Here is a 20,334-nt window from a genome sequence, read left to right on the forward strand (position 1 = left end):
GCACCAGTTCTTGTCACACAATCCTTCTTGCCCAGTTCTAACTGCTGATACAGTGCATGTTTCTCAGTTGCAGTGACGGAGACTGGGTAAGTTGTAAATAAATAAAGGAACATTTTAAACATGATAGTCCTGTCACAATATAAGCAGTAGTGATACAGGAACTCCAGCATAATCAGTTTTGAACAGAATCTGAGAACGACTGTTGCCAGATCTGTGATTAATCAGATGCGTATTGAAATATAAATATTTGTATTATTGTGATTATTAACGTATTATGCTAATTATGATATAATATGCTTATTCAGATCACAGATATCCGAGACTAACATCTGGAGACTCTCCATGCTCAGGCAGACTGGAGATCCAGTACGTTGAAACCTGGGGAACAGTGTGTGACCTTGACTGGGATTTGAAAGACGCCAATGTGGTCTGTAGTCAGCTTCAGTGTGGAGTCGCCGTGTCTGTGCCAAGATATGCTCATTTTGGAGAGGGCACTGGGCTCGTACGGACTGATATCTTTGAATGCACTGGAAACGAGTCCAGTTTATTAGACTGCCGTCTTTTTCAAGGAACGCAGCAGGAGTGCAGCCACAGGAACGATGCCAGTGTCATCTGTTCCGGTGAGTACAGACTTACTGAAAAGCAGACAACTTCCTGCTTAATATTTGGAAATCTGAAGAAGGTGGCATTCCCATGTTTCGGTCTGAAGGTTTCATATCTAAACTAGTCATTATAGCTTACTAACACAGCGATAGGTTTGGTGGAACGTGGTACAAAATACCCGCAATTAATCGTAAACAAGATGGTTCTGAATCTTAACATTTATTCTGCAAGAAGGAAGTTTGTTTCCCACTGCACCGAATGTATATTTAGAATTGAATATTGGCTGCACAAGTTGGGAGTTGACTAAATGAATATGCACTGGCCTATTTCGATACTTTAATTTGAACACCACGAATGATCCGACATTACAATAGCCTTCTGACCCTCCCTGACCACGTTATTATTCTTATCAGACAGCACTGAAACAGGTCCTTCAGCCCACCGAGTCTCTGCCGACCAACAACAACCCATTTATCCTAATCCTACATTATCTACCACTCTCCAAGCACCTACCCACAGTAGGGGGAATTTACAATGGTCAATTTACTTTCGACCTGCAAGTCTTTCGCTGTGGGAGGAAACCAGAGCACGCGGCAGAATCCCACGCCGTCACAGGGAGAACGTGCAAACTCCGCACAGACAGCACCCAGATCTGAACCCAGGTCACTGGAGCTGTGATGCTAACCACTGCTCCACTGTGCCCACGTTAACACTTACTGAACGGCAGGGTATAAAATAACGGCTGTACTCTAGCACTGCTCAGTGCAATCAGGCCAGAAGTGAAAGATTGCAAAGTTATTTTATAGAATGTGTGCATTTTACCCGCTAAATATGACAGGATCGGACACATATCCACATTATCAGTACACAGCTTTCCGTTGCACTAGCCTGTTCGATCATTCAGTTATATCATAGATGATATGTTCTTCAAGTCTCTTTACCTCGCTTTGAACCGGATTCTTTGATACACCGAGCTAACAAAAATCTATCAATATTAGTCCTGAAAATTTAGATTAAGTGTAACATCCACCGCTCTTTACTTTCGGGAATGTTCCAGATTTCCACGGTTTTTATAGAAAAATGTGTTTTCTAATTGTTCTCTGAGGCCCAAGTAACTTCTGGTGCTTGGTCAGTTACCTTCCCACCATCAAAATGTCCGAAGTTGGGCTTTTAGCTGGTAATTGCATGGACTTTAGTTCCATTCACAATTCCTCGGATTAAGAAACAGTTCATGCCCACTTCCATCAAGATCAGGACATTATTTAGACTTGGGCAGATGGGCAGAAAGTAACACACTCACCACCTCCATGTCAGGTACTGACTATTTCCAACAAGAGAGACAATAACATCTCCCCTTGCTATTATAATCAGTGAATTCACTACCATCATCAAATCCTCCTGAGTGTTGTCATTGACAAGAAACTGAACTAGACCATTTACCATAATGTAGTGGCGAGTGGAGCAGGTCAGATGATCGGCATTCTGTGGCAAGTAGCTCACCTGCAGAATTCCCAAAGACTTTTCAGCAGCTGGAAGAGATAGGCTGGGAATGTGAAAACAAAGAACAAAGAAGAAAGAAAATTACAGCACAGGAACAGGCCCTTCGGCCCTCCAAGCCTGCGCCGATCCAGATCCTCTATCTAAACATGACGCCTATTTTCTAAGGGTCTGTATCTCTTTACTTCCTGCCCATTCATGTATCTGTCCAGATACATCTTAAAAGACGCTATCGTGCCCGCGTCTACCACCTCCGCTGGCAACGCGTTCCAGGCACCCACCACCCTCTGTGTAAAGAACTTTCCATGCATATCCCCCCTTAACTTTTCCCCTTTCACTTTGAACTCGTGACCCCTTGTAATTGAATCCCCCACTCTGGGAAAAAAGCTTCTTGCTATCCAACCTGTCTATGCCTCTCATGATTTTGTGCACCTCAATCAAGTCCCCCCTCAACCTCCGTCTTTCTAATGAAAATAATCCTAATCTGCTCAACCTCTCTTCACAGCTAGCGCCCTCCATACCAGGCAACATCCTGGTGAATCTCCTCTGCACCCTCTCCAAAGCATCCACATCCTTTAGGTAATGTGGCGACCAGAACTGCACGCAGTATTCCAAATGTGGCCGAACCAAAGTCCGATACAACGGTAACATGACCTGCTAACTCTTGTACTCAATACCCCGTCCGATGAAGGAAAGCATGCCGTATGCCTTCTTGACCACTATATTGACCTGCGTTGCCGCCTTCACGGAACAATGGACCTGAACACCCAAATCCCTCTGTACATCAAGACAAGTCTCTTCCAAATTTCAGGGAACCCAGCCACAGTTTGTGTAATCCTACTTCATAGTGAGGTGAGGCAGTGGCGTGGTGTTAATGTCACTGGACTAGCAATCCAGAGCCCCAGGCTAATTCTGGGGACGCTGGTGCAATTCCCACCATCGCAGTCAGTGCAATTTAAAGTCAGTTAATAAATCTGGAATTGAAAACTAGTCTCAGTAATGGTGACCATGACACCATTGTCGATTGTCATTAAAAAAAAATCTTGTTTAGTCATATCCTTAGGGGATGAAATCTGCCATTGTTACCTGGTCTGGCCTACATGTGACAAGAGACCCACAGCAATGTTGTTGACTCTTAACTGTCCTCTTACATAGCCTAACAAGTCACCCAGTTGTGAAAGGTTTCGAGGCATGAACAACGAATGCTGACCTTGCCTGCGACACCCACATCTTATGAATGAATAAAAAACAGAAACATTTGAAGCCGATGAATCATTCTAGCATCTCTTATGCTGCACAGTCTCCCTGGTCAACATATCCTTCCCAACGCATATTGCCCATAGCTGAACATTACACCAGATGGTGCCTGGCCTGTTTTCTTTTTTTCGCTGTAGCATCATTTCTAGCCCCTTGTATTCCATTCCACTAGATAAAAAGCACAGCATTCCATTGGCTGTTTTGCTTTTCGTTCCTGTACTTGCCCATGACCCTGAAGTCTCTTTTCCCTGTGCTGCATCCGGCTTTTCACCATTTATAAAGTACTGTAATCTTTTAAAGTCCAAATTGGACACCTCACACTCACCAATATTGAAATAGTTTTACACAGTCACTGAATCTTTTTTTTTGTAAAGTTATGCTTAAAATATACATGATTACAATATGGCTGATGGTGTCTTTTAATGGCAATATTGAGTATGTCAATTATATGTGGCTTTCTATCCAGTCATCTAAACCATTAATAAATATGGTGAATAGTTGAGGTTCCTGCGGGACGGCGCCTTCACATCCTGCCAGTTAGATGATCTGTCCATTATCCCTGCTGTCTATCTCCTGCCACTAAACTAACGTCCTAAGTAGGTCAATAATTTTCCCTAAATTCTATGAGCTTCAACTTTAGCCAACAATCAGTTACGAGGGATTTTGTTGAGTGCTTTCTGGAAGTTCATCTGAGTAACATCCATTGAGGTTCCCCTGTCCTCTACTTCAGTTACCGCCACAAAATATTTGATCAGGTTCATCAGGCATGATCTACCTTTTACAAATCCACGCTGGCTCTCTCTGATTAGCTGTAACTTTTCAAGGTGATCAGACACTCCATCTTTAAATGTATACTCTAGTAATTTCCTGACAACTGCTGTTATGCTAACCAGTCTATAATTCCCTCGGTTCACTCGATAACCTTCTTTAAATAGCAGTGTGACAATTGCAATTTTCTAATTACTGATCCAGCAGTTTGTTCTCTATCATTAACAAAGGGATGGAAGGTGTTGTTTACAGCGTTATCAAGCAGTACTTACCAATAAACTGCTCAGTGATGCTCAGTTTGGGTTTGTTCGGACCACTCAGCTTCAGACCTCATCACACCCTTTATGCAAACATGTATGATATAGCTGTATTCCAGATGAGAGTGACTGCCCTCAATGTCAGGGCAGCATTTGGCCGACTGTGGCAACAAAGAACCTTAATAAAAGTTGTGTGCATGTAAATACTGATGCAAAGTAATTCTGCATAATTCCTGCCATTTCCTTATTTTCATTTATAATATCACAACTGTCATCGTCATGAGACCACATTGCTTTTAATGACAATATATTTCTGAAGTTATTGTAAAAGCTTTGGAGCTCTTGCGAACTGTTTTGTCATCCTTTGCTATTCATTGTATCTCTGCCATTCACGAAGATCTGTGCATTATTTTTTGCATTTTTGCATGTTTTTGGTTTCTTTTATACTTATGATGTTCCCGTGTCTTGCAAGCCAGTCCATAATAGATGAGGTTGAGTTTGGAATTGGACCATTCAATGCTGTGGTCATTGAGTTGAGCTTCTTTGATGGCAGGCTTGTGCCGTTCACTGCGTCAGGGAAGCTATGGAGATCGATAAACACAAGACCTTCCCCCTAAAAGTGGCCTGTTCCTCAGTGAATATCAGGGTTTCCCTCCTCGAGAAACGCACAAGCACCTGTTGTGCAGCCAACATACCACGACCAGAACAGTAGCATGGATTGACTTGCCACAATGCACAATAACTGACGAATCAGCAGCAAGAATAATGACATCTACTGACCTCTCATGCAATATAATTAACTGACCAATAACAGCCAGAACAGGAACATGTAATAACCTAACAGTAGTAAGATCCTGCCCACATTCCCGTTCTGCACTACATATAAACAGACAGCTTCCACCAATTACAATTATTTCTCCAGACAATGGACAGAGTACACTGCCCAAAACGTTGCGGTCTGTCAGTATTTCTAACAACTGCTTTTTCAAGAAAGCAACTGCTGTTTTCAGCGCAAAGGCACGTGATGTAAAACCGTAAAATGGTCTGACTCAAATGTTGCATGTTTTAGTTTTCCATTTCCTGTAGCACCTAGATATGCTACATTTACAACTGTGCTCTACCCCCTCACCCCGCCCCCCACCAGCCTCCCCTCACCGATTTACTCGTTTAAGGTTCCTGTAACAACACTATTCATCCTTTATTCTGGGACCCTGATCCCAACCCGATTCAGGTGCCACACATTCCAACAGAATAGTTCTTTAATATCCCAGTACAGGTGTCAGGGTCCCATGAAAGGTAAAACCTCTTTCCAACATCATAACCTTCAACCACATGTTCATCTCCCTGATCGTTTATTTTTCTGATGCTAAAGTGCAAGCGGCTTGTATAATAATCCAGAGATTATAATCCTTGAGAACTTATTTTATATTTCAGATCCTGGTACTCTCTGAAAAGAACCTCTTGCTTACTCTTTGCTATGTTCTTTATCCCTACATGGTCCACAACGACTGGATATTTCCCCTCCATTCTTGCAATCTGATTTGAGATAACCCGCACTTCGCACAAGTTGGGAAAATACTGTGTGGAACTCTTAATGCCCTAATTATTGAATCACTTAAAAGTATCACATTATGCTCCACTCCTCCTCCTTTTGAACAGCTTCCTATTCCAAGGTATCACGGTCAACATTCTGGCTGTCCTTCTGACAGTCTTCATCCTTATCCTCACAAATAGCCAGGACTTTGTTCCTGTTCACTTCTGTATATCCTCGTTCTCCATTACATCTGGATTTCCATTCCTGAGCACTATAAGCTGCAACAACCTCATTCTGATCCTGCAGCTCTCTACAAGGTGTGACTGAAATCTGCAGCAAACTGTCAAATACTCTTCTTGCTACCATATGTGTTGGCGTTTCTCCAATTCCCACAACAGCTCTGTGATCCTGAGCCAGAGAGTTTCCAGGTGGCGATATCTACTACAGACAAGTTCCCTCGGGACAGTTCCATTATCTACACATTCCAATATCGAGAAAAACCTGCTCTGCCAGAACTTCGTCTGTCTTTATTTTAGAGGTCAAATTATTTGTAGATGCATTTTAGCTTTAACACTATTTTACTGGTCAGCTAACGCCGAAACACTAAGCACTCATCAATTAACTTAATACTTATTTACAACTTACCCACGTCCTCTCACACTCTGACATGACAATTGCTTCACTTAGTGAGATTTTCCCTCGATTTGCCTGGTGTTTGCCTCTCAGCCCCTTCCAATGGGTTCTGCTGCTGCTGGCTGTGGCGCTGTTTTAAACCGGTGGCTCCAGTCACTGACTTCAGTTTAACAGACAAAACAGAACACCTCCATCCGAACGCTCACCCTCTACTACCTAGAAGGACGAGGATAGCAGATGCATGGGAACACCATCTGCATGTTCTCCTCCGTAGCACACACCGTCCTGATTTGGAACTATATAACTGGTCCTTCACTGTCGCTGGGTCAAATCCTGGAAGTCCCTTCCTAACAGTACTGTGAGTGTACTGAAAGCGCATGCACCGCAGTGGTACAAGAAGGCGGCTCACCACCATCTTTGCAAGGGCAGTTCGGGATTGGTAATAAATGCTGTCCTCGCCCGAAATTCCCACCCCCTGTGAAAGAATAAAAAATACCTCCTTTTCCCCCTCTGCACCGAATTCTTACTCTTAGCAAACTCTAACTTCCCACTATGTTCATAAAGTATTCAGTTAACATTGCAATCTTACTAGAAGTCTAAAAATAGAATCATAGAAAATAGGAGTAGGAGTAGGCCAGACATCCCTTTCGAGCCTGCTCCGCCATTCAAAAAAAGTAATGGCCTATCATCTAATTCAGTACTCTGTTACCGTTTATCCCCATATCGCTTGATTCCTTTGGCATTAAGAAAGATATCCATCTCCTTCTTGAATATATTTAGAGATCTGGCCTCCACTGCCTTCTGTGGTAGAGAATTCCGCAGGTTCACCACCTTCTGAGTGAAGACAGTTCTCCTCATCTCGGTTCTAAATGGCATACTCCATGTCCTGAGACAGTGACCCGTGGTTTTGGACTCTCCAGCCATCGGGAACGTCCTCGCTCCATCTAGCCTGTCTAGTACTGTTCGAGTTTTATAGGTTTCTCTGAGATCCTCTCTCATTCTTCTAAACTCGAGTGAATATAGTCCGAGTCGATCCGATCTCTCTTCATACGTGAATCCAGCCATCCCAGGAATTAGCCTTGTAAATCTACTTTGCACACTCTTCATGACAAGGGCATCCTTCCTCAGATAAGGAGACCAAAACTGCACACAATACTCCAGGTGTGGTCTCACCAAAGCTCTGTATAGGTGCAGTAACATCTTGCTCCTTTATTCAAATCGTCTTGCAATGACGTCCAATATTATATGCTTTTAGAGGTACATTCGAGATGCAACAGTTTAGACAGTTTCCAGCTGACAGTAATTACCCGAGTTCGCACAATCACAGCTGATTGACAGTTCACTGCGAACAATGAACTGCCTTGCAGTTTGGTTTTTAATTCCAAGCGAATTGCTAAATGTTACGGCTAGATTTCAGTCTTAGCCACTAATTACCAAATTCCAAACTTCCCACTCTGCTTCCAACACATGCAGTTAAAGGTACACTCTATGCTTGCACACTTTGCCTTAACTCTACCTTACTGCATTGCAGAAGAACATTCCCCATGCAGGCAATTGCAGTTCAAGAGGACGGTCCTGACACCGGTTTCAAGGGCAAATAGAGTTGAGCAATAACTGCCACCTCTGCCAGAGATGTCCACATCCGCATAAAGAAAAGCAGCTCCTAAATGGGCTTGTTTTGTATTTGTTCTCCAGATCTTCTATAGCTCATCTATCAAACCCCTTAACCATTTTAAACACATCAACCAGATAAGCTGTAATCCTTCCAAACCAAATCTACTACAAACAAAGGTTATGCAACTTGTCTTCATAATGTAACTCTTTAAGCATTGTTGCCATTCTGGTGACACTGTTCTGAACAACCTCCAAAGCCAATGGTTTTGTGAAGTGCCGTGCCCAAACGTGACAACAGAGACAACAGAAACATCACATCCTTCATCGTTTACATTCCAAAATCCAAGAGATAAAGACCAACAATCGATTAGCGTTTGCAAGAAGAGCTGTTAATTTTTGAGTGTTCAGCCAACTTCTTAAAGAGGTCCTGTAGTAATTATTGTGATGAAAGTGCACAGACCTGAAACATAACTCTCTTGCTCTCTCCACAGATGCTGCTAGCCCTGCTCAGTATTTCCAATATTTTCTGTTTTATTTCAGATTTCCAACATCTGCAGTATTTTGCTTTTGTGTTGCTGTGGTAATTCGAATTGTTTTTTGATAGATAATTTGTATAAAGTATGGAGAGATAATCGTGTACATAAGATTCAACTTTTATACCCATTTTCTATTTTGCTGTTTCTATGCAGAGGATGATTTAAAAATTATTTGGATTTGGATTGGTTTCCAATACAGGGAAAAATGGACCTCGATTGGTTGATGGGACGAACAGATGCTCTGGCCGTGTGGAGGTGCTGCACGGAGACCAGTGGGGGACGCTGTGTGACATGTACTTTGATCTAGAAGACGCCAACGTGGTCTGTGAGCACTTGCAGTGTGGGACAGTAACCTCAATCCCGGGAGGAGCTCACTTTGGGAAGGGAGCCGGTCCAGTGTGGAAGGAAAGTTACAGGTGTCGGCGGAATGAGACGCGATTGTGGGATTGTCCTGTTTCATCCTGGGAACAGTTTAGCTGCTCCCATGAAAATGATGCCAGTGTCATCTGTACGGGTGAGTCATCTCAGTCAATTGAACTGAAATACACCAACTGTTCTGCTGTCAAGCATCATTAACTATTTCCACAGGTCGCTGATTCACTAGTTTTGCTGATCCCATGCTTCCTTCGACACGAAGATTCTGAGATGTGTTTGTCGGTTTATTGGTCTGAATTAAATTACAAATTAATCAAAGAGCTTCACTCTAGTAAACATTGAATACATACAATGTCTCGTGATTAGTACTTATCGCTCATATAATATCTCTTTTGTGGTAAATCTAGGGCATTGCTCAAGGGCTATAGAATCAGCAATTTGCTCCCTGGACCACTGCCATAGAATGGAAATGTTGCTCGAGCATTGAAACTGTTATCAATGTTGGCCGTTCAAATATGAATTATCATGGAATTCTCTGCAAAGATCAGCTGTACAATAGAAAAAACTGTGAACTTGTTTCCAGCTAAATAACATGAGATAAATTTTAATTTCCATTACATTAAGGGCAATAAAATGATCGTGAGTGAAGTAACTCGTTATTTCACCAATATGCCATGTCTTTGATTAGTTCACAAACTTGATGTAAATTACAATTCTCCCAGTTATCCCTCAACCAGCGCCCTCTCATAACAGATTATCTGCTCAGTTAACTGATAGCTGTACGTGGGACATTGCTCAACGCACATTGCTCCCACTTTTCACAATTTAAAATATAGGTAATAAAAACAGTAAGTGCTGAAAATACTCAGAAGTTCTGGCAGCATCTACGGTGAAAGAAACAGAATCAACCTTACAGTTTGCTGATCTTTCATCAGAAGTTAGAGATTTAACAGTTTTTAAAGAAAGGGGAAAGCAAGGAAATAACGAAAGGAACAATCTGTGATATGGTGGAAGGCAGGAAGAATTAAATGATAAATGGGACAATGCAAGGCAGAAAGAGGTAGGAATGGGCCAAGTGAAAAACACATTTCGAGAGAAGCTGCAAATTGGAAGGCAAGACATCGTTCCAAAAAGGGGAGGGAATCTTTCCTGAAATTGCTGAATTCAGTGTTCATTCCTAAAGCCTGTAAAGAGTCTAGTGGAAAGAGGAAGTGCTGTTTCTCAAACTTATGTTAATCTTCATTGGAACTGTGTCGGAGAAAGAGGAGAGAGATGTCAGAGTGGGAGCGGAATAAATAATGAAAAGGACAGGCAACTGGAAGCTAAAGGTAAAGCTTGCAGACTGAACAAAGGTGTTGTGCAAAGTAAGCACTCAATTATGTGTGGTGTCCCAATGTAAAGGAGACGGTATCATGATCAGTCAATGCAGTGAATACAGTATACTAAAGAGAAAGCAGTACAAGAAAATCGCTGTTTCACTTGGAAGCAGTATTTGGCGGCTTGGATGGTGAGAAAGGTGTAGGTAACAGGGCAGTGGTTGCACCTCCAGCGCATTCATGGGAAGGTCCTGGGGGAAGGGGAACTGAGAATGATTGAAGAGTGAATCAGGGTGCCACAGAGCGAATGGTCCCTTCAGAATGTTAAACGTGGAGGGAAGGGGAAGATGTGATTTGTAGTGGCACCACATTAAAGGTGGTGAAAATGGTGGAAGATGATCTGTTGAATATGGAAGCTGATGGAGTGGAAGATGAGGAGAATCAGAATCCTATCATTGTTCCGGGAGGGGGAAAGGGTGAAAGCAGACGTTTGGGGAATGGAATGGACGTGCTTGAGGGCCCTGTCAACTATGGTGGGTGGATGAGGAGGTGAGGAGAGTCCTCGGTTGAGGAAAAAGGAATACATATCTGGAACCACTGGTATGGAAGTTTGCATCACCAGACATTGCAGATGGAGCAAGTGAAAAAATGTGATAGAGTCATTCGAAGAATTGGGGTGTGAGGAAGCATAGACAAGGTAACTGTGAGAGTCACTGGGTTTACTCTTTATATTAGTTAATAACCTATCCCCAGAAGCAGAGACAGAGATGTTGAGGAAGAGAATGGAAGAGTTGAAGATGGACCATGTGAATATAAGGAGGATAAATTGGAAGAAAAGTTGATGATATTTTCAAGTACAGGGCGAGAGCTGGAATATCAGTGCATGTGGACAGGAGGACGACCTTCAGTCCCTCGGCTATCACCGACAGTTCATTTTACCCTCTGTCCCCAGTTCAGCAACCGTAAGCTACTCGGTCCGTCTCTAAAATGTATTTACAGAGAAAAGGTAATGGTGAAAATGATCTTTCAACAAGCCTTCTGAACAATGATGACAGGAATAGTAAACATTAATATTAATGACTTTTCGGGTGGCAGTAAATTCTGAGATATTTTGCTTCAGTTTCACCATTCTCAATGTGTTTCATGTTGTAGATGAAAATTGGTCACTAAGACTGACTAACGGGGGAAGCTGGTGTGATGGGCGAGTGGAGATTTACCACAATGGCAGCTGGGGGAGATTGCAGGATAGACACTGGACCCTGAATGATGCCAACGTAGTCTGTACACAGCTGGGTTGTGGTGAAGCGACAGCCGCTTATAACGAGTCAAAGGACGGAGAGAGTGAAGGACCCGTCTGGGTGAATGATGTCCAGTGTGAAGGAAACGAATTGCAGCTCCAGAACTGCAGCTTATTCACATTGAATTCGTCTCTCACTGACAGTATGGATGTTGGGGTCCTGTGTTCAGGTAAGCAAATTCTTCACTGCTTTTACAAAAACATAAAAGTGAAATGTCTAATCTGCTGAGAAAAGTGATAATATCGGTTACTTGTTCCTGTGTTTCTCAAACCAGTAATTTCACTCGAGGAGAGTGGGAGAGGATGGTGGGCGGTCGGGGAGCTGGGGTGGTGTACAGAGAGAGAGGACACGGACACAATTAAACAGCAAGAACGTTTGTATTACAGAAATTTCAATTAAAACATACATCACAAGGGGTTTAACAGGAATGTAAACGGAGAGAAAACTGACACAGAGCCAAACAAAGAGATGATGGAGTGGGTGACGAAATTCTTAGTCAGATGGTTGGATTTGAAGAGCCGGAGACACGGAAATATTTCTGGTGGAAATTCAGATCTGGGGGTTAGATGGTTAAAGGCAAAACTGAAAGTTGTGGGCAATTGAAGTGGGTGAAGTACAAGAAGCTGTATTCAGAAAAAAGCAGAGCTCCTGAAGTGATTCAGGCTGGAGACGGTTATACTGATGTAGGGGGAGAGCATGAAGGTGTCTGAACAGGAAGATCATATTTGGAAACTCTAGGTATTGATCGCAGGGAAACCAATAGATCGTCGAGTGCCATGGCGTTCCTGAGAGGGGCTTCATGTCGGGCAGGCAACAAAACTTTGGATAAGCTGATGTTTCTGGAGGATGCAAGATGGGTGATCGCCCAGGAGAACATTGAAATATTCGATTCTGCAGGCAACAAAGCATGGGTGAGCATTTCAGCAGCAGATGGGCTGAGGCAGGAAGGGAGGTGAATGATGATAGAGGTGAAAGATAACGGCCTTATGATAAAGAGAATACGGAATTGGAATCTCAGCTGTGGTATCAAATCCGGCGCCAAGCTTGCAATCAGTTCTACTGCATAGTATATAAGTGGAGGTAGCTGTGTGGGAGTTGGTCTGGTGCAAGTTTCATTAGGTTGTGTATAAAAGTAGACAGATGTTTTGGACTAGACACTTTAAAGTTTCATTGTGTAGCATGTTAATGCAGTCATGTGTTCTGGGGATGTTGCATTATGCAGAGTGTAGTTTAGTTTTGTTTAGTTTAGAGATACAACACTGAAACAGGCCCTTCGGCCCACCGAGTCTGTGCCGACCATCAACCACCCATTTATACTAATCGTGCACTCATCCCATATTCCTACCACATCCCCATCTGTCCCTATATTTCCCGACCACCGCTAGGGGCAATTTATAATGGCCAATTTACCTAACAACCTGCAAGTCTTTTGGCTTGAGTGTGGGCAGATGTTTTCGGGTTGTTCCAATGAACATTTATTTGCATACGACATGTGGAACTTACAACATATGAGATAGTTAATGATTCAGATTTGATACCGATTGGTTACAGTAAGCATTTTCTTCGGACACTGCGGAAATCAATACATCCAGCGTTTCACGTCAGAAGTTTACAGTGCTGAATGGTTATTACACACTCAGTCACTGGACAGAGTCGAGTATGTCATCTTGTTCTTCAGTTAGGTAGATGTTAAGCTCCACCCAACATTTATGCCCACCTACAGAAGCCATGTGTCTTCTCCTTGTCTTCTACTTCTGTATCTGATGGGTCACATTGCTGATGTTTACTCTCCAAAGTGCCTGACTCAATTAGTCCAATCATTTTTGTCCAGTCCAGATTAAATACTGGTTTCTGTTTAGCCAGGAGGTCTACACATCTGGCGTCCAATTGCCTGTAGGCGCTTCCTGATCCTGTCCAACATTTTGCAGACAGATCCTGTTTTCTGCCCTCTTTGGTCCGGTCCAACAGTCATATATTGATAGAATTAGTCGTTTAGTTCATTGAATCTTTGCAGACAATAGCAATTGCTAATGTGCCTCACAAGTTTCGTTTGCTCATTTAACATAATTGCAGCAGTCTGTCTGGACAGACAAGTCTGCATATTCTCTGTTCAGACATGCGGTTTATGTCTCTAAAATTGCTCAAATATATTCCTTGTCAAAGACAGAGTCCCATCCTTACAAAGGTAAGTGATTCTCTTATGCTATTAATATTAAATTGATTTATGATAATGTAGTAATCAACACAACCCTAGAACGTAATTCTGCACGAAGATACTGCATATTACAAGGCTGATGTTTAAGGGCAGTACTTGTGGACCTTACATTCTCCAATATGAAGTGGAGTAGTAAAGTAATAATGAAGTAATAAATAGCGTGGATTAAACTGCTGGTCTTGCCAGTGACACCAACATTCCCTAAAATAAATAAAAAAAAGAAAGGCACGGTGACATGTGGGGAACTATCTGGTAATATAATCCTGAATGGATCAATCACAAAAAGCATCATTGGGTCCTCCTCATCTTCACTAAAACCTCCCGTTTGACAAAGATTATCCAGGAAGGCAAAGAAAATGCACAGCAAATATTCTCCATCATAAATCTTCCTCCTGAACCACTCCCCTGCCTCATCCACCCTGAACTCCAAAAATAATTGAGAGGAGCTCATAGACTTTTTGTCACAAAGTTCAAAAACATCCGTTCAGTCACCTCCACTACTTCCTTTTCTTCCCCAACCCATCAGGCCTAACTTCCTATCAGTTCCCACCCCCATCCCATACGATCACCCTGAATTCACATTCCTTGTTTCTCTCCTAGAATCCTTCACTCTCACTCTGAACCTGTGCTGTTGATGGTATCCACATTTTGCTGGATACACCTTATTTCTATTAAACTACTGAACACAAACATTCCATTCCTGGGTTCCATGTTAGCTGGCAATATTAACGATTCTCTTTCTCTCTCTCTCTCTCTACATGTTCAGGCTCCTCTCCTTCAAATCAGCAGTCATCACACCTCTCCTCAGAAAGGAACCATTGACCACCTGTCCATGCAGGTTACTGCCCCAGCTCCAACTGTTCGTACCTCGCCAAAGTCCTTGAATGTGTCGTCGCCTCCCAAATCCATGCTCATCTTATATGAAGCTGCATGTTTCAATTCCGCAAATCAATTTTCTATTCACACCACAGGACGAAAACAAACGACATCCGAAGTGATTGTGACAAACATAAACGATTCCACCTCCTCTTTCTTGATTTGTCTCAAATTTTTATATGATTGATCATGAAATACTTCTCCAATTCCTCCCCATTAACACACGGCTGGGTGGGACTGCACTCAGCTGGTTCTAGTATTATCCATGCAGTCATGGTAAGAAAGTGGCCTGCAATGGCTTCATTCCCGCTCCTTCAAAGTCACCTATAGTGTCACCAAAGGATCGATCCTTTGACACTTCATTACTCATTTACATGCTGCCTTTCAGCGATATCCGCAAACACAGCCTCAGTTTCCACATGTATCTCACTGTATCCAACTCTACCTCACATTCAACACTCTTGAGCCCTCCAATGCCTGTACACTGTCAGAATTCCAGGCTGACATTCAGTACTGCATCAGCAGAAAATTCCTCCAACACTGTATTGAAAAGATAGAAACCATCAGTCCCCACCGCATGTTTCCTTGTCTCCAACTCCATTTCTCGCCATGCCAACTGTCTGTCACTCAGCCAGACAGCTTGGAATCTTGGTGTTAATCTTGCTGTCATTCCTGGTTTTAATTGTGCACCATTGGCGACCGTGCCTTTATTTGCGAAGGTCACATGCTCTAGAATTACATCCTTAAATCTCTCTGCCTTTCAACCTGTCTTTCTGTTTTAAGACGTTGCATAAAAACTAACTCTTTGACTTAGCTTTTGGTCATCTGACCTAATATATTTTTCGGTGCTCTGTGTTAAAATGTCTTTGATATCACTCCTGTATCGCGCCTTGGGATGTTTAATTACGTTAATGGCGCTAGATAAATGCAAGTCACTTGTAATTGAAGATGAGGGAAATAGCAGATGGCAGTAAATGTCTGACCAAGATAACAAATAAGGGTAACATACATGGATAAAGAACAGATACAGTTATATAACATGAGTATAAATTAACTGTTAATCGTGTGAGTGATTGCCTGCTTGACACCGTACACAGCATTCAAAACATAAAAGGTGAACTGGAGATCAGAACTTGTCAAAGCCAGATGTAATAGCATATCTGAAACATTGCCGTTCTTTACATTCTATGTAAGAAGTAAGTGTAAACAGATATTCTGTTGTATATTTTTTTTACCTGTCACCGGTGCATTTAACCTTCATTTTTTGTGCTGGTGATGATAAAATCAGTTGTATTGAGTGATGATGTGAATGTCTATTGAAAGTATAATCCTCATGTACTGTTATCCAACAGACCACGTGCAGTTAAGGCTGGCTGACGGTGGAAGCCCATGTACTGGCCGAGTGGAGCTTTATTACAATGGGACTTGGGGCTCAGTTTGTGATGATTCCTGGGATCTGGCGGACGCTGACGTGGTTTGCAAACAGCTGGGTTGTGGAAAGGCATTGGACCTGGCACTTCCTGCATCTTGTGGACCAGGCTCAGGGCCAGTTTGGTTGGATGAACTGAAGTGTTCCAGTAACGAATCATTTCTCTGGGAATGTCCCTCAGCATCGTGGGGTAACCACGACTGTTCTCATAAAGAAGATGTGAGGATCATGTGTTCAGGTAAAGGTGCTTCCATGTTCCCATTTTCCGTAGTGTTGTGCACGTGGTTTCACAGGGAAGATATTACTTCGAAATACATACATTGGACAGCACGGAATCTGGCCATTCGGACGAACTGGTCAATGTGGTGTTTACGTTGCCTACGAGTATCGCCCCACATCACTGCACCTAACCCTCTTTGCATATCCTCTAGCTTCTTTCTGCCTCATGTACCTGCATAGCTTTACCATAAAGGCATCAGTGCAAATCACCTCAGCAATTGCATGTGTTCGGAATTCAAAATTCAAACCACTCCCTAGGTAAAAAAAAAAAATTCTCCTGAATTTCTTATTAGATTTATTCGGGATTATCCTATATTTATGATCACTCGCTTCGGTCTCTGTCACTTCAGAAGTGATTAGTGCCTCTGTATCCCGAGGTCTCTTTGCTGATCTATATCATTTTCACTCTTATTTTGCAAGAAGTACGTGGCCTCTTTATTCTTCCTGTCAACACTGAGCACCTTAGGCTTATCTGTATTCAACTCATTTGGCAATTGTATGCCCATTCGGCCCGTTTATTAACGTCTTCCCGTATTTTGTCTCTGTCTTTCTTAGTGTTTACTATACCCCCAAATTGCTGTCATCTTAAAATTTGAAATTAAGTCTCCCTTGTCTAAATCCAAATCGTTCATGTAAATGTTGAGCAGCAGTGACCCCAGACCTGTGGAACACCACTTCCCACCTTCCGCCATTCTGGGTTACCACATTGTACCCGGACGGTGTGCTTTGGAGCTGGTTTCCTATCATTCTTCCACTGATCTCTTGACTTCACAGGCTCTGACCCCAGTCATGATCCTTGTCAGAGGCCTTCTGAAAAAAAAACATGCATATTACATCGACTGCATTATCCCTGTTATCTTTCTGTAACTTCTTCAAAGAATTCAATAACGTTGTTTGTCTTTCTGTTGTGAAATCCGTGTTGATTATTCTTTATTACTTTATGGGCTGTCGGTGTTTTTCTATCGCTTTTCTGAAATAATTACTGGAAATCAGTAAACACAACCGGTGCAGCATGTGTTGAGCTGTGCAGTATGAACATACAACGAGTTATCAATCTAACTATCTGGATATTTCTTGTGTCATTGACAGAGCACAAAGAGCTGCGGCTGGTGAATGGGAAGCATCGCTGTGAGGGGAGAGTGGAAGTGTTCTACAATGGCACCTGGGGAACAGTGTGCTCGGATACACTTGATGGACCTGATGCAGAAGTGATCTGCAAACAGTTACAGTGCGGTCCCCTCAGTTCTATCGATTATTATGCTCAGTCATTTGGAGAAGGATCCGGACCCATTTGGCTTGATGGGATGGAATGTATTTCACACGAATCGTTCCTTTGGCAATGTCAAAAAGAACCGTGGGGTAAACACAACTGTGAACACAGGGAGGATGCTGGTGTTGTTTGTTCAGGTAACACAACAAACCTCTAAATGTGCGAGTGTCATTTCAAACATTGGTGTCTGATACAGTCAGCATGTTTCTCTTCTGAACAGAAGCAAAAGTAACTAAGGAGCAGCACCACAGATCAAAGGACTGCATTCGAGAATATGATTGCAAACGTGGGCTTTCACCAGGTGCTACTTCCTCTTTATTATACCAACTATCTGACATGTACTCCTTTCTTATACTACATCAATAATAACCATTGATTCTCTTTGCCAGATTCTGGACATTGGTTGCGCCTGTTTGGAGGTAACACCAACTGCTCCGGGAGAGTTGAGATATTGTGCAATAACAGCTGGGGCACGGTGTGTGATGACTCCTGGGATATGGCCGATGCCAATGTTGTCTGCAGACAGCTGGATTGTGGTCACGCTCTTTTGGCCCCAGGAGGAGCTACTTTTTCCTAGGGTGACGGTGTTATCTGGCTGGATGAGGTGAAATGCACTGGAAGCGAATCTTCTCTGGCCGACTGTCCTTCTTCATCGCCGGCTCAGTCTGACTGTGATCACAAGGAAGATGCCAGTGTGATTTGTTCCGGTGAGGGTGACAGGGTTTGGAGAGTGGGGTTAGGGTTCATTGTTTTGTTAAATTGACTCACTAGTTCCGGAAATTAAGAACAGTATTTATCGTTTAAATGGAAAGTGCTGAAATTTCATCCTCCTGAACCTTTTGTACAATATACTCCACAGGGCTCGATGTGCCTCCAATTGCTGTCCCGTCCACATCTGCAGGTACTTACCATTATTAGTATCCTCGCCAGCGTTAGGGTTTGAATTAGTTGAATTGGTATTGTAGTCATTTTCTCAAGATGCTATGAGCACTTTCTCACTGACTGGAATATCTTTTCCTCACCGCATTTTTCAAATGGTCTGGTTGAAATTCAGCTAATTTCAGATTCTGGCTGTACCTGAACTGTCGTGTTCTCATCAGAAACATGGGGGCACTGTCTCTGTAATTTAGACTGGCTCACACTTCCCTCTGGTGCAATGTGCACCACACATATTGCGGAATGTTCAGCCTGACTCATCGCCCGGAAGCAGTGGATATAATTATTAACTCCCTTTTGTCAATATGTTATTGTGCAAGACGGACTGTGTATGTGTTAAACCTTTCTGTATTATTGTCATTAAGAACAGGGATATAAAACTACTTCCATCCTAGTTGCGGTCTGCTTCGGAGTTCTGCTAATCTGTGTGTTGATCTCACTGATGGTGGTTATACAGAAAAAGTCAATCAGAAGAGGTGAGGTTCATATCTTCCCGCGGATCCAACGAAAGGTCCCAGATATTGTGTCATATGCATGCAAAACTCTCGTTCCTTGCAGATTTCTATGGACTGTCAAGTGGCCTTGTTAGAAACACATTTTTTTTTTGTTGCTGATTTTCTCCATTCAATGTGCTAAGGATTTAGTAAAATGTGACATTTAAAATGGAGAGTGATTTGAAGTGTCCACATTCACTGTGAGAGTTCAGCACATCATACATGAAATTCTGGAAGAATTTACTTATTGTAACAAAGGATCCGGAAGTTTACTTCAACTTTTTAAGCTGTGCATTCAACTATTTACTTGTCTGTTAATCTTCCTTCATCCATTGGTTATCAGTTCCAGCCTTTCAGATTCCGGCTCTGGGCATCCAATATCGAGCTGTCTAACCGTGTCTGACTGTTATTTTGACAGGTGATACTTGTCTAGGACCTTCTGTATTCACCAGCGGTGCTTCAACATTCCAAAACGACGCTTCCACTCATATTTCACCCATCCAAATCACTCCTGATTTATTATAAGGAATGGGACGCTTAATAAATGACACTTTTCATAATAATATAAAGTTCCTATAGAAATAGACCTCTCTCTCGAAAGAAAGATTCTATAGCTGGGACAGCATAGGCGCCGAGCACTGCCAAGGATCCGACCAGAACAGGCTCTGTAAGAAGACAGTCCTAAAGCTGATAAGATCGAGCCTTGTAACCTCACTAGACTGGCAGTCGTTTACAAACGATCACAAGCAGGAGATCAGGTCATAGAGTAATAGATTAATAGAGTTATTCAGCACTGAAACAGTCCCTTCGGCTCAGCGTATCTCTGCCGACCATCAGGCACCTACCTATTCTAATCCCATTTTCCAGTACTTGGCCCATGTGATGCGATGGCATTTCAATTGTTCATCTAAATACTTCGGAAATGTTGTGAGGGTTCCTGCCTCTACCACCTCTTCAGGCAATGTGTTCTAGACTCCAACCATCCTCTGGGTGATACTTTTCCCCTCAAATCACCTCGATATATCCTTCCCCTTACCTTAAAACGATGCCCCCTGGTCGCCGACCCCTGCACTAAGGGAAAAGTTTTCTTCCTATCTATCCTATCAATACCCTTCATAATTTTGTATACCTCAATCATATTCCCTCC

The 20,334-nt window shown here is 42.6% G+C and overlaps 1 protein-coding gene across 1 annotated transcript; it reads left to right on the forward strand.

Annotated features, from left to right (window-relative positions):
- The first annotated feature begins 307 nt into the window (after window positions 1–307).
- Window positions 308–19,815, forward strand: LOC137361858 (deleted in malignant brain tumors 1 protein-like). The gene is made up of 8 exons (XM_068026461.1): window positions 308–620; window positions 8,899–9,213; window positions 11,543–11,857; window positions 16,132–16,446; window positions 17,577–17,894; window positions 17,978–18,058; window positions 18,147–18,219; window positions 19,758–19,815. Exons 2-8 carry the CDS (start codon window positions 8,991–8,993, stop codon window positions 19,813–19,815), a joined length of 1,383 nt encoding a protein of 460 aa, XP_067882562.1. The 5' UTR covers window positions 308–620; window positions 8,899–8,990.
- The last annotated feature ends 519 nt before the right edge of the window (window positions 19,816–20,334 follow it).

The sequence above is a fragment of the Heterodontus francisci genome, unplaced genomic scaffold, assembly GCF_036365525.1.
Source record: "Heterodontus francisci isolate sHetFra1 unplaced genomic scaffold, sHetFra1.hap1 HAP1_SCAFFOLD_101_1, whole genome shotgun sequence".
NCBI lineage: Eukaryota > Metazoa > Chordata > Chondrichthyes > Heterodontiformes > Heterodontidae > Heterodontus > Heterodontus francisci.

Excerpts from the sequence above, each read along its gene's own strand:
- LOC137361858 (XM_068026461.1), top strand. The coding sequence starts at position 8,991 with ATGTACTTTGATCTAGAAGACGCCAACGTGGTCTGTGAGCACTTGCAG. Across the intron at positions 11,858-16,131 it reads TGTTGGGGTCCTGTGTTCAG|ACCACGTGCAGTTAAGGCTG; the intron begins GTAAGCAAATTC and ends GTTATCCAACAG. Across the intron at positions 16,447-17,576 it reads TGTGAGGATCATGTGTTCAG|AGCACAAAGAGCTGCGGCTG; the intron begins GTAAAGGTGCTT and ends TGTCATTGACAG.